This window comes from Gallinula chloropus (genome assembly GCF_964237585.1).
Source record: "Gallinula chloropus genome assembly, chromosome: 5".
Classification (NCBI taxonomy): domain Eukaryota; kingdom Metazoa; phylum Chordata; class Aves; order Gruiformes; family Rallidae; genus Gallinula; species Gallinula chloropus.
The window spans coordinates 17,703,106-17,717,145 of record NC_140090.1 but is presented as its reverse complement, the minus strand read 5'-3'; the positions used below and the strand labels follow the sequence as shown (position 1 = coordinate 17,717,145).

Sequence of the window (14,040 nt, the reverse complement as noted above, 5' to 3'; positions counted from 1 at the left end):
TTTCTAAACATTTTCTTTTGAAAATATGTATTTTGAAAATCTCACACTTTGAGAAAAGAGTCAGCAAGGTTTAAAAATAAAATACTTGAAGCCTAATATTTCATTTCAAACTTATCCTTTTCTGAAGACAGAAGGAAATTAGTTTTGCTTTTTGGGGCATGACTTTTTCGGTTCAGCCAACCAGCTCAAATCCAGTTATTCTCAGAGCTGCAGTTCAGAGCAATGGTGCCACCTCTCTCCTAACAATGGCTTTGTGATATGGTCAACATCCAGCTTAAATCCCGCTGCTGGTACGGTGGCCTCCCTCACAAGGACATCTCGGGCTGCTGTACTCCAGGAATATCCTTCTCAGCAGGGGTGACAGAGGACACACTTAGATTACTGCAGTAGGTGCCAAGCTTTGTGGCCAGGGACAACATCTAGTAATACTTCCAAACCATGAACTACGAGTCACCACAACGGTACACAAGGATTTGCGTGCATCCATTGGCGAAGCTGGAAGTGAAACACTTGATGACAAGAAAGAAGCGAGCTTTCTCCCTGCCTAATGAAATCTGGGGCCATACTGCAATGCCAAGCTCTGAAGCCAGACTCGTAAGATGCTGTAGTCATGAAAATATTGAAGACTCATTTATTAAAGCAGCAGTCAAGAACCGCTGGGGAAAACGCCCAAACCCAACACATCTCCTAGGGCTAATTGCATTATCAGTACAGACAGGCTAGCATGGAACGAGTCCTAAGGACCCTCTGGCATGGACTTCTGTGGCCAGAAATGTAATTCATTGGTGATGAAAGCAATAAGCAAGCAGATGATCTTTGGCAAGACAGGTGGGAGGAAATAGGAAAGCACTGAGAGAGAAACATGGATCAGGAAAAAGCACTGTACAAGCAGTTCAGCAACAGACATTGTCCAGCAACCGCAAGACAGAGATGTCCACCCTAACATTCCCCCACACCTTCACACCATTTTTTCCTCTCAGATGTTTCATTCTGCATTTCTCACTCTAGTTTCAGTTCTCCAAGGAACAAAGACCTCTGCAGATCTTCTTCCTCTACAGCCATCTCTTTCAAAGGTGGTTCTAGGAAACTTTTCCATCTCACAGTTGCAGTCTGCTGCTATCCTGAAGTGCCATACTGATTATTTCTATCCACAATTTTTAATAGCAGTAGTATCTGTGCATCAACCATGTACATACCAGCCACTCTGTTTGCAAGGAGTTACCATCTCTAGAGAACTCTATAGAGTGAGACAAGCCACACATGACATCTACATCTCAATACAGGAGATCCTACTTGGGTAGTTAGACATGGCAGAGCTAGGGACAGGACAAAATGTGGCAGTACAGCTCCTGGCTCATTTATAGTTCAGTCACACAATGTTGGGTCTGCTTTTATTAAGGGATACAAGAATTGCAGGAATGAAGGGGGATGATGCACTCCTAAAAACTGTAGGCTGTTGTTTGTTCACATAACTTCCTTAAACAGTATTTTGTAGCCACCCTTTAAGTACTGGAACATGGTGATGAAGTCTCCCCACTAAGCCTTCTTTTCTCAAGGATCAAACTTGATTCTCTCAGCTGCTCCTCATATGTCAAGTTTCCCAGTCCTTTCATCATCTTCATGGCCCTTCTCCAGACCCTCTCCAGCCTCTCCACATCTTTTTTGTGTAGCAGGGACCAAAACTGAGGACAATATTCCAGGTGTGGCCTGAAAAGCATCAAGTAGAGTGGGATAATGACTCCTTTATCTCTGCTGGTGATGCCCCTGTTGATGCAACCCAGCATCCTGTTGGCCACCTTTGTCGCAGCAGCACGCTGTTCACTCGTATTGAGGTTGCTGTGCACCAGGAACCACAGGACCCTTTCCACAGAACTGCTCTCCAGGCAGGTGGATCCCAGTCCATGCTGCGCTCTTGGATGATATTTTTTCAGGTACAAGACCATACATTCATCCTTGTTGAACTTCATAAGGCTCTTGTCAGCCCACTCTTCCAGCCTATCCAGGTCTTCCTGCAGGGTGTGTCTCTCTTACAAAGCATCTGCTTGCCCACTCAGTTCAGTATCACCTGCAGATTTCATCAGGCTGCACTTGATCCCATTGTCCACCACCCTCTGACTGAAATGCATCAAAAGGATCCCTTTCAGGAGCTCATGGCAGGGTGCCTCCAGGCATGCAGCTGAGAACCACACTGCCCTTTGTCACAGCACTCATCCACTTCACATTTTCAACTTTCCATTCTTTCATTAAATGATTTTTATTGTTTATTATTATTTTTAATACTAGTTACCGATGTTCCAGGTTGCCCACTCCTCCTGGTCAATTTGTGCTCCAGAAAATGGTATTTATCTGTTTCTGAGCTCTCCTATTACCTTCCAATAATTTTTGGCTCTGAATGACAGGCATAACTCCTCTCAATACATCATCTGCCACCTTAGCCTACTACGTTCTATCCATGGGCACTGCTGAGGATGGTATTAACAAACTCAAGTCCTGTAACATTCACTCTCAGATCACTGCAAGTCCTCAGGCACTACAGCCAACATTCCCAATTTGTGCTCAGCTGTGGCTGGGCTATGGCAAAAGCCAGTAGTCAGTGACAAGGTAACTGCAATATGAACACCTGTACTGCAGTAATGCAAAAAAGCACTTGTATGGCTTGGTGTGCTCCAGGTCAGACTTTGTGCAAGCATACACGCAGATACAGTCCCACTCAAGGAGGGGCTTATGATCCTCCACGGAGGGGCTCCTCCCAGTGCTGACCATGTTACAGAAGTCATAAATCTCAAAAAAACCCAGATCTGAAGTGTACAGCTGACATTCATGTGCCACACACAGGCAAAAGATGACATTATATTTAATCTTTAACACCTTTACACGCAGATGGAGTATTGTTATTTCACTGACAGTGAAAAAGGAGAAGGCATGACATAGCAGAGCTAGAGGAAAGGCTGCTGTGACGCTGTCACAGCGCTGGTGGCGTGGCATTCCTGGCACAGGGAGCAGACTGAAAAGGGGGAGAATCCTGCCTCACAGTTCAAAGCCTGAGGAAACAAGAGGAATGTACCCTAATGGGTGAAGAGCAGCATGAATGCATTGGACATGTCAAACAGAGGTCAGAGGAGCCACAAGGACAACGGCCATCAAAAGAGTCCATGCACGTGGGTACTGCCGCAGGGGCACAGGGCTGTGCTGTCAGACAACAGGCAAGGGGGTCTACAGCAACAAAGAGAGAACAGGCAGTGTCCTCCGCATCCCAGTGTGGGAGGTGGCTCAGAAACGGGGTCACTTTATTGATCATTTCCTGGAATACAGGTGCGTATGGTTTGGTTGCCTTGGTAACAGTTGCCATGCAGCACAGATAGAGATTTACATTTTTCCTGTCATAATCTGAAAAACTCTGGGTGTGCATAGCATGGCCAAGCAAGGGAAGGCAGTCTTTGTAATGTATCCTCCTTGTCCTCTCCATGTCTCCACAGAGCACGCCACTATCCTGGCACTCTGGGGATGCCTCATCCCAGGTGTGTCTTCCCTCACAGGTCCCCTTCCTGACACTTGCCTCCTTCCTGAGGGCCCAAGAGGGAAATCAGGAGGTGCTCTGAGTATTCATCTGTACAATGAGAACAGAGCAACTCAAAAAAAGCACAACTGCACATAAACGCAGAAGAAACAGGCAGCAAGTTTGCTTTCCTAGCTTTGTCAAGCAGTAGCTTCATCCAGATTGGGAGGGTACTCAGCAACTACCTGTGTACACTGCACTTCCCAGTTTGCTTGGTCGTATAAACCTCTGAACAGCAATAATGGGGAACATGGGGATCGCGGAGGCCAGCTTGTAAAACACAGATGGTCACGGAGGACAGAGAGCTGCACAACTACCACAGAAGAAGTTTTTCTATAAATGCTAAGAGTTCCCTCTGGTAGAGGTAGGATCTCACAGGACTGATGGAGTTTGCAAGGCAGAAAAAAGCCCTCCATTTCTATCCACATGAAACAATGCTCCAGAAACAATGCTAAAATCAGTATTTCACATGCAAAGTGGGCAGCCCTGAAGCTAAACAAAAACCACTGGCCAGAAGGGACATGACCCAGCTTAGCACTTACATAGATGTTACCCTGTTGGTAGCGCTGGTGCAGGTTAAGCAGGATGGCAGCTTCATGCAGATCTCCCAGCATGGACATATCTTCTACCCCATCAACGCTGGTCTGGTGCATCGGCAAGACCTTTTCTCTGGAAAGGGAGGCCTTGGGGTACTGGAATACCTGGAAGAATGGAAAGGAGGACAAATAAGCTCATGACACCTGGGCACATGGTCTAATTTCCCACTGGAAAGATGCCCAGCCCTTTCCACAGCTTTATACTTCAACACTGGAAAAGCAAATGAATGAGGCACAGATCTGCTCCCTGTTTTTATAGTTATTCTTCTGTTCCTACCTATTTGAGCTCTCTGGCCAGAAGCCATACAGCATTCTTTTGCTATAGAGTCAATCTCTCACCTTCACTATTGACATGGAAGCTACTTGATCTTTACCAAAGTCCCTTCAGCAGAAGCAGAGCACCAGCTTCCAGCTGCACTAGGCTGGACAGGTATTATACACTGAGCTCACGACCAACTAATGAAGGCAGCTGCTCTCAAGAGACCAGGAACAGTCTGTCATGAAAACATAGGTGGGATCATTCACATCCCTGACTGTGGGGAGGTCAAGGAAAAGCTTATTCACCTTCCAGGTTTGGCCCTGCACTCTCCACCAGAGCAGCCAGAATATGTCTGGGAGAGGGTGCTATGTCAAGGGCAAAGGAAAGCAAAGCAGATGAGAAGTCAAATATAGTATTGACTCCTGTATGCATGCTGGCATGCATATCTCTGATGACATTTCCAAAGCATTTGCACAGTCACTGCCATTAACTTTTACCACTGCCCTGAGAAGTGCCCTCTTCTCCCTCTATGCAGTTGCACTCTTTTTGTCTAAACTGCTGAATCCTTCTTCCTGCTAGAGCCTTCTCCTCCTCACTAACCCACTCTTGAGCTATCAGGTCATCTTCTTCACCCCCTTTCAACACAGATGAGATTATGTGACTGTTACCCTCCACCATAGCCACGTCCCAGCCCTCCTTTCCTCCTCCTCAAGCACGATGCTGGCATTTCACAAAAGTTATTTCCGTTGCTTCCCACTCCTGGATTCAACCACCTCCCATCCTGCATCCTAAACTGCACTAGATGGTAAAACCCAGCACAGATAGATGAGAGACTTCAAACAGGTGGCCTGGAGAAGGCACCTGTCCCGCAGTAACCCTTCCAAAGAAACTTGGGCTCTTCCTTCCCTGTTGGGGCTCTGGTCTCTACCTCATTCCCACCCCTGCCTGTCAGCCTTCCCAGGTACCAGCAAGAGACTGAAGGGCTCCAGAGAGACCCATGACGTAAAGCGTTGATCTAGCTGGTTTCTCCTGCCTGCTTTCTTGCAGCCCTGGGCTGCCTTAACTGCTAGGGAGAGGCCAGCCAGGCAGCCGCAGGCTGCAGACAGAATGAGGTCACCCTGCCCCCTCCAGCGAGTCCCTCGCAGGGCGCTGGCTGCCGCATCGCGCTGCAGGTGCCCAGCCAGCACCCTGTCTGGGCCCTGCGCTCCACCCTGCCACGGCATGGTAGGAATAACCCGGCACAGGATCCCCTAACGAGACCTCCACAAGCCTGCGCTGTAGAAACAGCAGCTCTGCTCCTGGAGGGGAAGCAGAAGCTTCTTCCCCAGATGGGACCACCCCCGGCCTGCCCAGTCACACAAGGACTCAGTCTCTTACACCAGGACACTGCCCACCAGCCCGATTTTCTTGCCAGCCAGGAGGCTTTCCAAAATACAGTTTCTGTTCACAGGTCAGAACAAAGGCCCACCCCAGCATGCAGGCTCTCTCCAGACCTCTCTGGTCTTCTCCACACCACTCCTGCGCCTGGGTGTCAGAGGTGTGCAGCTCTGCCAGCCCCACTCTGTAAGCACAGCCCAAAAAAAAACCCTGGGTTTTTTTTTTTTCCTTTTCCAGAAGCCTCAGGCACTTCCACAAGAAAACTGAGGGAGCAAGGGGAGAAAATGGGACAGCTGTATTCTTCCCCAAATTTAAGTTGCCGATGAACCAGGCTCTGTTAGGAGCAAAACCACTATGGCACTTTCAAACCATGAGGCAGCAAACCACCCTGGCTCTCCCTTCTCTGCTGACTTGTCCCCTTCAAAAATTTGTCCAAGTCCAGAACAGTCTCACGTGATCTTTCCTTACATCTGCCCAGCACTTACTTATTTACCACTGCCTTGTCAGCACCCGTGGCCATTTGGGCCAGAAGAGAATTAAGAAAACATTTAGGTAAAAAGCTGAGTGGACAAGTGTCCCGAAAGATACCAGGCAGCACTTGTGCCAAGGAGCTGCTATGCATGAGAAATAATTGTGATGGGTCAGAGCTTGTTTACTTGCTCTTGCAGACAACACAGGAGAAAATGGGACCCCAAAGAGCAACAGGGGCCCTGAATACACAAGTAAATGATTATCAGGGATTAGATCATCACCCATTAAAGCTGTCTTGAGCCACCTGATTGGGTTTATTCAGTCTAACTACAGACAAGCCACCAAATACTACACAGACACCTCACATCACAGCCAAAGATTTCTACTTTCTCCCCAGTGACAAACAGATTTTTGTCTCAGCTTTAGCCCGTGGTCTGAACGAGATGACCAAGACTCTCTCAGAGGGGCTGCAATGGTCAGGAATAAAGCAAAACCTGGCCAGCAGACAAGCCAAGATGAGGACTGCCAACCCTGCTGACCAGGCTGACCGAGGGAGAAACGATTCCTTCTCAACCTCAAATCCATCCACTAGCATAACCCTGAGCACAGCATCTAACTTATGTTTGTCCATAAAGCTTTTGGCTGGTCTGGCTGGTCTGTGGTTTCCAATGTTGTGTTTCTAAGCGCCGGCTCCTCCTTTCCTCCCAGGAAGTCACACTTCTGATGGATTTGTTGCTGAGGTGTTTTTAAGGAAGTGAAAACAAATGGCAAAAGCTCTGAAGCATGACTGGACTTCTTACCTCAGAGCTGCAGGAATGCCAGGCCACAGCAAGCGTAACAGTACTAGATTTAAGGATCCTAAAATCAGACCGATCATCTGGCCCATCCAACCCAAAGTAAAGTGAAGATGTTTTCATCCAAGTTTTCACCCAGGCTAGGACAGCCTGCGGTCGTGAAGCACTGAAGGCAGCAGGCAAGGGAAGCACATAAGAGCTATCATGGAGGGCACCAACTAAAGGAAGCCTTTTGATGATCACCAGGTGCTTTTTCTGCATAAGCCATAAGGCACATGCTCCATCAACATAAGGATTTCTTCTTTCAGGGAGGAGAAAACCTGTGACTCCATCCAGCATTAATTATACTGTGCACATTTGCTAGCATGGACCCTGGCTGGCGGTGGATGCACCCTCTCAGCTGTCTCTATGGTGGGATTTCTGCTGTCCTTTCAGAGATGCCAGGTGTGTTTGAAGGGTTTTCCAAGGCTACAGCAGCTTATCAGAAGAGACAGGAGCAAGTCTGGGAGAGTCACAGGACTATGTGTCAACTCTCCGCAGGCTGCTGCATTACCTGTGATGTCTCAAAATGAGTTAGTGGCCATCCATCACTCCCAAAACAAGGGAACTCCTCAAGAAAGAATTGGAGAGACTAGAGTAACCAGACAGAAAACCTATTTGTCTGCTAGGTGAGTTCCTGTCTCTGAGAAACAAATAGGGCTCTTTAAAAAGGAACTGTATGAAATCTCGCCCTTCCAAAGCAAGACTGAAAAATATGATGGTCCTACCACTCACTCTCCACAAGCTGGAGTCCTACATCCCCTTTCCTCCTGAGTCCTCCTTTGTTTGCCAGGTAAGAGACTGAAAAAACCTGTCTGGTTTTCTGTAACAAAGCAGCTGCCTAGAGAGCACCCTTCCTCAAAAGGGCTGAGCAGATCACATGGCTCACTGTTGGAAGGCACAGTCCTGCACATTTCCCCATGCTCCTCACAGACCCAGTTTGACTCACAGAGAACCTCAGTGAGTAGTTTTCCCAGGGTTAGGGAGCTCAGCTGTCTCACCGAGGACTTGGATGATCCCCGGATGTCCCCTCTTCCCAATATTACTCCACAAACACAGCAGCAGGCATGCCAGGGAGCCACAAGGAGCATGGGGCTGGAAATAAGGCAGGGAAAAGACCTGATCCCTGTTGCTGACAGCAAGCTCTGCTATGCTGCCAGCATATGCAGGGACCTCACTTCCACATACCCCTGAACCAAAGGGCTGATGGCAAAGGCTGCTGCAGCAGATGATGGTGTGTACAACAGCCTTTACAGCAGCACGGCTTACAAGAAGCATGTGCCTGGAGAAAGAGCTGCTTGGTCAGTAAAGCTGCCTCCTTCCTAGGTGCATTTTGCCAATATGATGGTTTTGTTGGGCTGTTAATGCAACTCCTTCAAAGATGGCATGAGAAAAATCATGCCAAGTGAGTTGGGCAGACAGATAGCCAGAAGAAAGAGAACACTATTCTCTTTTTAGCCATTGTTAGACCTTTACCTTGGTTTGTAACAGAGACTGGCAACTTCTCAGACAAAACTTCAGCATTTCAATTGACACACTTCCTTTTAACATGAAGGACACGCAAGAAGTCCATCTTGCAACTTGGTACAGGCTACAGCTTCATGCAAACTTCACTTACCATGCCATAATCCGAGGTGAAGAACACATTTCCATCGGCACATGAGCCAACAGTGCATGGCTGCAGCTGGTCCTGCTCCCGCAGCCATACCCTGGCACCCTGCAAAAAGAACAAATCAGAAGACCTCCTGTGAGAGAGAACTGGAGCCTGTGAGGTGCACACATGGGGTGCAAACACCCAGGGCAAGCTGGGGGAACCTGCGGTGTCCAGAGGCTACTTCCAAGCTACAGCTGCTTAGAGTTATTAAGCAAGTTCTACTTATATTTTCAGGGAAACTGGTTTTGACATTTTTAATGTAACATGAGAGGAAGAAAAAGCAGTTTTACTCAGCTTCACGTGGAAACCAGTGTAAAGAAACGTCAGCTTTTATAGGAAGAGTCACTGAGAGATATAAACATGCAGAACAGTGGGTTTGATTGTCTAAATATTTTCAAACTTTGAATAGCCACTCATTAAAAGTCATGCCATAATAATAATAGAAAATGTAAATAAAGCGTGTTTACAGTTTCATACACCCACACACCATTGTAAGTCAAAATGCTTCCAGAAGTCATCAGCAACAGCTAAGTAGACTTCACAGAGCTTTGCCTTCCTCTCTTGTGAGAGTTTCCTTGGTTAAATGACATGACTTGAGTGTTTCCCTGATGTATACACACACTGATGTATATATGATGGCCGTCCATGTACGTATAGTTTCGCACACACTGCTGCATCTTAAATTGCTCAGCGTCCCTCAAGATGGCCCTGAGCACCAGGGCAGACTTCTGGTAACACACATGCAGGGAGCTGGGGGGCGAGCAGACCTCATACCTCCCCTCCCAAACAGTGCTGGGGAAACCAGTCTGCTGGACTGGCCTTTCCTGCCCTGCCCAACTTTGGGACCTGGTACAAGGGAAAGAGCAGGAGCACGAAGGCAAATCAGGGAGAACATAACGTCACACTGCATTTCAGTTACTGAGACCTAATCTGTTCTGTACCTTTCCATACAAATCACAAATTCTGCTTAGATAAGTATTGAGAAGAAGCCAAAGTGCTGAACTGATGAGTAACGTTAAGGCCATCCTGCTTTTCATCGATTCATAGACCTACTTTCTTCCTAATTTGTTTCTGCCCCTAAGTTATTGATTATAAAAATCCTTCTTATCCTCTTAAGCCCGTCAGCACCATTAGCTCTTTGCTTATAGGCTTATCACATTTGAAGAGATGCAATAGTGTTTCTGTATTACATTGTACAGAATGTGGAATGCTAATTCCATCCTGAATGATTTATTTTAGCTTAGGTGGGTTTGCGGTTTGTCGCTTGGGGTTTGTTCAAACTACTTTAATCGCTTTATACACTTTGCTACCTTGGATTCTCCTTATTGTCGAAGATAACTCCAACCTCCAGTCCTCCCAGTAAAGGGACTGTTTTTAACAACATTTAAGAAGGCCTACATAATTCTAGCTTTGCTGCTATGTTCTGCTCTAGAGTTTCCACAGCAGGCAGATTTATTTCCCCTCAGTGAGTGAATGAAAAGCGTTGGTGCAGCTGACCAGTGTCCAAACCCAATGATGGCACACAAAGATCATCCTCACAACCAGCGAACAATAACAATAGAAAGAAACAACTTATGTTGCAGGTTCAAGTTTCAAGATCCTATAAGAGCTGGTAAGCAATGTTAAACACATATTTTAAGGAACTATATAGAGGTCTTCATGGCAACCTCTTACATTTTCTGGAACTCTTGATGCTTGAGACAGCATGTCCTGAGGTGTCTGGGCAAGATGTTGCTGTTGAGAAATCATCCGTTTCCCAATTCACATTCTGACTATTCTGCATAAATATATGCACAGCAGTATGCATTACTAGAAGATCTTGATACTGTTTTCACCAAAGGCTCCTACTACCATCACAGTATCAAGAGAAAGAGTCAGGAAATGGCAAAGTTGTGTCTGGAGTTCCCACCAGTGGGATGACAGAAAACCTTTTCTAGTATGCTTAATACAAACATGCATTCCCAACAGCACATTTCAATGCCTTCAGACACCAGTAACCCAGAGGCACACAGATGAGAGCCTGCAGGTAAGTCTGGGCTCACCCAGACCCCTTTCCCAGCAGAAGTCCATGTGCAAGAGTCATGACATATACTCCCAAGAGGAGACCTAGTTCTTTTTGTACAATATTGCACCATTTCCTACAAGCTTACGGCAGATCCTTCTTGTGCTGCTCAGAAGCAGAAGGCAACATGGTGAAACTCCCAGGCACTGTAGCATTTCAACCACCCAGAACTTACTTCAGTTCACTTTGATGTTGTAGCTGTTTTTACAACAGCAATTGCCTCTGCCCAGTAGAATAACTGCACCCATTTATGGTGCTTCCAAAAGGAACATCATGCTGAGACAGCCAGAATAGGAACCACAGAGTAAATAATTATTGTAACTTCTGCCCAGCATAGCCCCCGTTTCCTGAAAGGCTGAGTTTGCTTTAGTGCATCTCCTTCCATCAGCCCTTTTTTCTAAACACAACATTCCCCCGGGAGCCTTGACTAACTACAGAAGCAGATGGTGACACCAAAGAGACTGGCCTCACATCACTCGCCTCACCCCAATACCGCACATCTCATTGATCAGTTGAAAGGATTAAATTGAGCAGAAAGCTTCCAAGAACTGCCAGGCAGTGAGGCTGAACTTCCACAGGAGGGATGAGGGCAGCAAAGCAGAGCATGGCCCAGCACTGCAGGGTGCTGACCCACCAGCTTTGGATGCGGGGTCCCAGCTCCTGCTGGCATCACAGATGATGGGAAAACCCTTGCTCCCCAAGAACAAGAGTAAGAGCCCCTCAGTTTTCAAACCAGGTTACAGAAGTGCTCACTGGCATCCCCAGACAAAACAGTTTAACAGAATGAAGCAACAAGCGATGAGTGAACTGATACACGACAGCTAAGGAACAGCAGAGCCGTGGTTTTGTGTAACTGCTTTCCACCCAATAAAGCCGCCTGAACACTGATGATACCGTTAACTCCAGCTCCTTACATAGCACAAATACCTCAATGCTGCCCAACCCTTCTTTTAACGAGGAGTTTATTAGGGAGGTTGTTGGGGGTTTGTTTAAGAGGAGCAGAAACAGCAAGAGCTGACGGAGAGAACAAATAGTAATGTACCAGAGTTCCTGCACCAAGGGTAGGAAGAGACCAGCATCCTCATTCCGACGGCCTCAGTGACAACCCATCCATGAACTGGCCTCGCCACAAAGCGCGTACGAAGCACAATCCTGAAAACTGATCCCATTACATGGGGTTATAATTTAGGAAATAAAGTCACTTGCATTCCAAGAGCACTGTTTCATCAGTATTGCCTCACTCACACCGTGATGTTTTCCATAGCGGACTGTGGGCTCTAAGATGTCATTTTTCCCTGTTCAAATAACACCTGGCACTTTGTGGCCCTAGACTTGCAAATAAGTAACATTCCTGATACCTGTGATAAGAAGAAATCAATTGAAGCCACAGATCTCTTTGGCCTTCTGTGCCTTTTTTAGGATGACTGGTACCAGGCGTTCTGTCTCACACTCCCGTGTCCGCATCTCAGTGGACGCAGTGTACCGTGTCAGTGGGGAAAGGATGAGGGAATGCTGACTCCAGGGAGAGGGTGCAGGGGCAAACAAGCAGCGCACAACCCTGACTGCAGAAGCAAAGTGCCCGTGTATCAAAGTAGAGCGGGTACACCCTCCTCATGAGCTATCCAGCTACCGAAAGGGAAGTACGCAGAACGGCGTGCCCACGGGTGCCTCTGCCTCCCCACAACCTCCTAGCCCAACAGGAGACGCACTCGGGCAATGGCAAGAGCAAGCTGCTGCTCCATAACTGTACCACACTTCAAAAACAAGTCATCATATCCTGCCCTCCTCTTATTCGTGTAGTCTGGACTACCCTTGGATCGTCACGTTTGCCCAGGATGTCCTCTTGAGTAGAAGTGGCTTCTTCCTGGGTTCCAGCAAAGATGAGCTGCCCCAGCTGAGGGGCTTGAGCAGGCAGGCAGCAGCGCTGCCCCTCTGACAGTGCTCACGTGCCCCATTCCTCCTTGTGCACACACCTGAGTTACTCCCAAGAGTAACACGCTCCTAACAACCACAATGGATCCATTGTTTTTCCAGGGTTTATTCAAAGAGGAAAAGTGCTTCCAGTGCATGAAACACACACAGAGTTGTCTACTCTGTTCCCATTGAGAGAGGCTTCAGTGATGTTTTCTTTGTGAGTGAGTGCAGTCCGCAGGCTCCAGATCAACCCCCAAACACAATACTACGAGATGGTCCTACAGTGCCTCGGTTTGCACAACCATCCCCAGTCACAGCTGCAGCAAGGGCAGGGGTGGCTGAGAAACGAACCTCTCCACACTCGCACGTCCAAGTCAAAAACCTCCCTGAGTGCTGTACGTTGTCCAGCTACAAGCGCTGTGTATACACGTTCCTTTGTCCTCTTGGCACACTGAGGCTGATCAATGGGTACGAGGCATCCAAACCTCATGTTTTTTCCTGGAGAGGGATCCATACGCTCCCAGGCTTGGAAGCAGCGTTGTGCTAAGCCAGCTCTCCTCCCAGCCTCAGTGGGCTTTGTGGTTGTAAGCCACAGAGCAGAGATGGGGCTGGAAGGGCCCGCGCCATCCAGACAAAGCCAGGGTCGGGTTTCAATAAATGCACTTTTCAACCGATTGATCCAGATGAGCATGAATAAGTGATAGGACAGATATGAAGAGACCCAGCTAATGGATACGAGATTGGTGGGGAGGGGGAGTCCCTGACACCCTAGACCCACATGGGAAGGAATGCAGCCTCGCCGTTTTTCTGATGTCAGGCTGAAATGAAGTCACACTGCCGGTCCCTGGGTTGTATCTGATCAAACCTGGACCAGCTACTGGAAGGGAGGGCTCAGCCCAGAAGGCCACAGGTAAGGAGAGAGACAGAAGCAAGAACAGCTGAGCTGGCAGGAGCCAGCACAGAGCAGCTGGGAAGAGGGACAATACCTGCAACAGCAGCAGGGTGACACGCTGCAGAGCTAGAAGGGTCTGGATTGCACCCGGGAAGGTCCAGTGCTCCCAGTGCTGTAGCCCACTGAGCCCAAGCAGACTCTGCAAGCCAGCACAACTCACAGAGCTGAGCACAGAGCAGCAGCCATGGGTCCTGCTGCTCCCAAGTTGCAGCCCAGGCTGAGCCCATGACTCAGACTACTTCTGCCAATTAGCAGCCCTATTTCTTGCTAATTAAGGAGCAAAGCCCTCAGTCTGCCAGCAGCTCTGTGGAACAGCAGTATCAGGAAAAGGTTTGTGCATTTTAAATCATCTAATCTAAGTGCAGT

General features: G+C 47.9%; 1 protein-coding gene across 1 annotated transcript in view; it reads right to left on the bottom strand.

Moving 5' to 3' along the window:
* Window positions 1-12,070, bottom strand: part of LOC311192992 (unconventional myosin-X-like) — a gene marked incomplete at both ends in the record, with an annotated part of 80,265 nt that extends 68,195 nt beyond the window's left edge. The window contains 3 exons of the mRNA XM_084265685.1: window positions 4,099-4,257; window positions 8,711-8,809; window positions 12,056-12,070. Of these exons, the coding sequence (XP_084121811.1) occupies window positions 4,099-4,257; window positions 8,711-8,809; window positions 12,056-12,070 (273 nt within the window). The remainder of the gene's footprint in view (window positions 1-4,098; window positions 4,258-8,710; window positions 8,810-12,055) is intronic.
* Window positions 12,071-14,040: the final 1,970 nt, after the last annotated feature.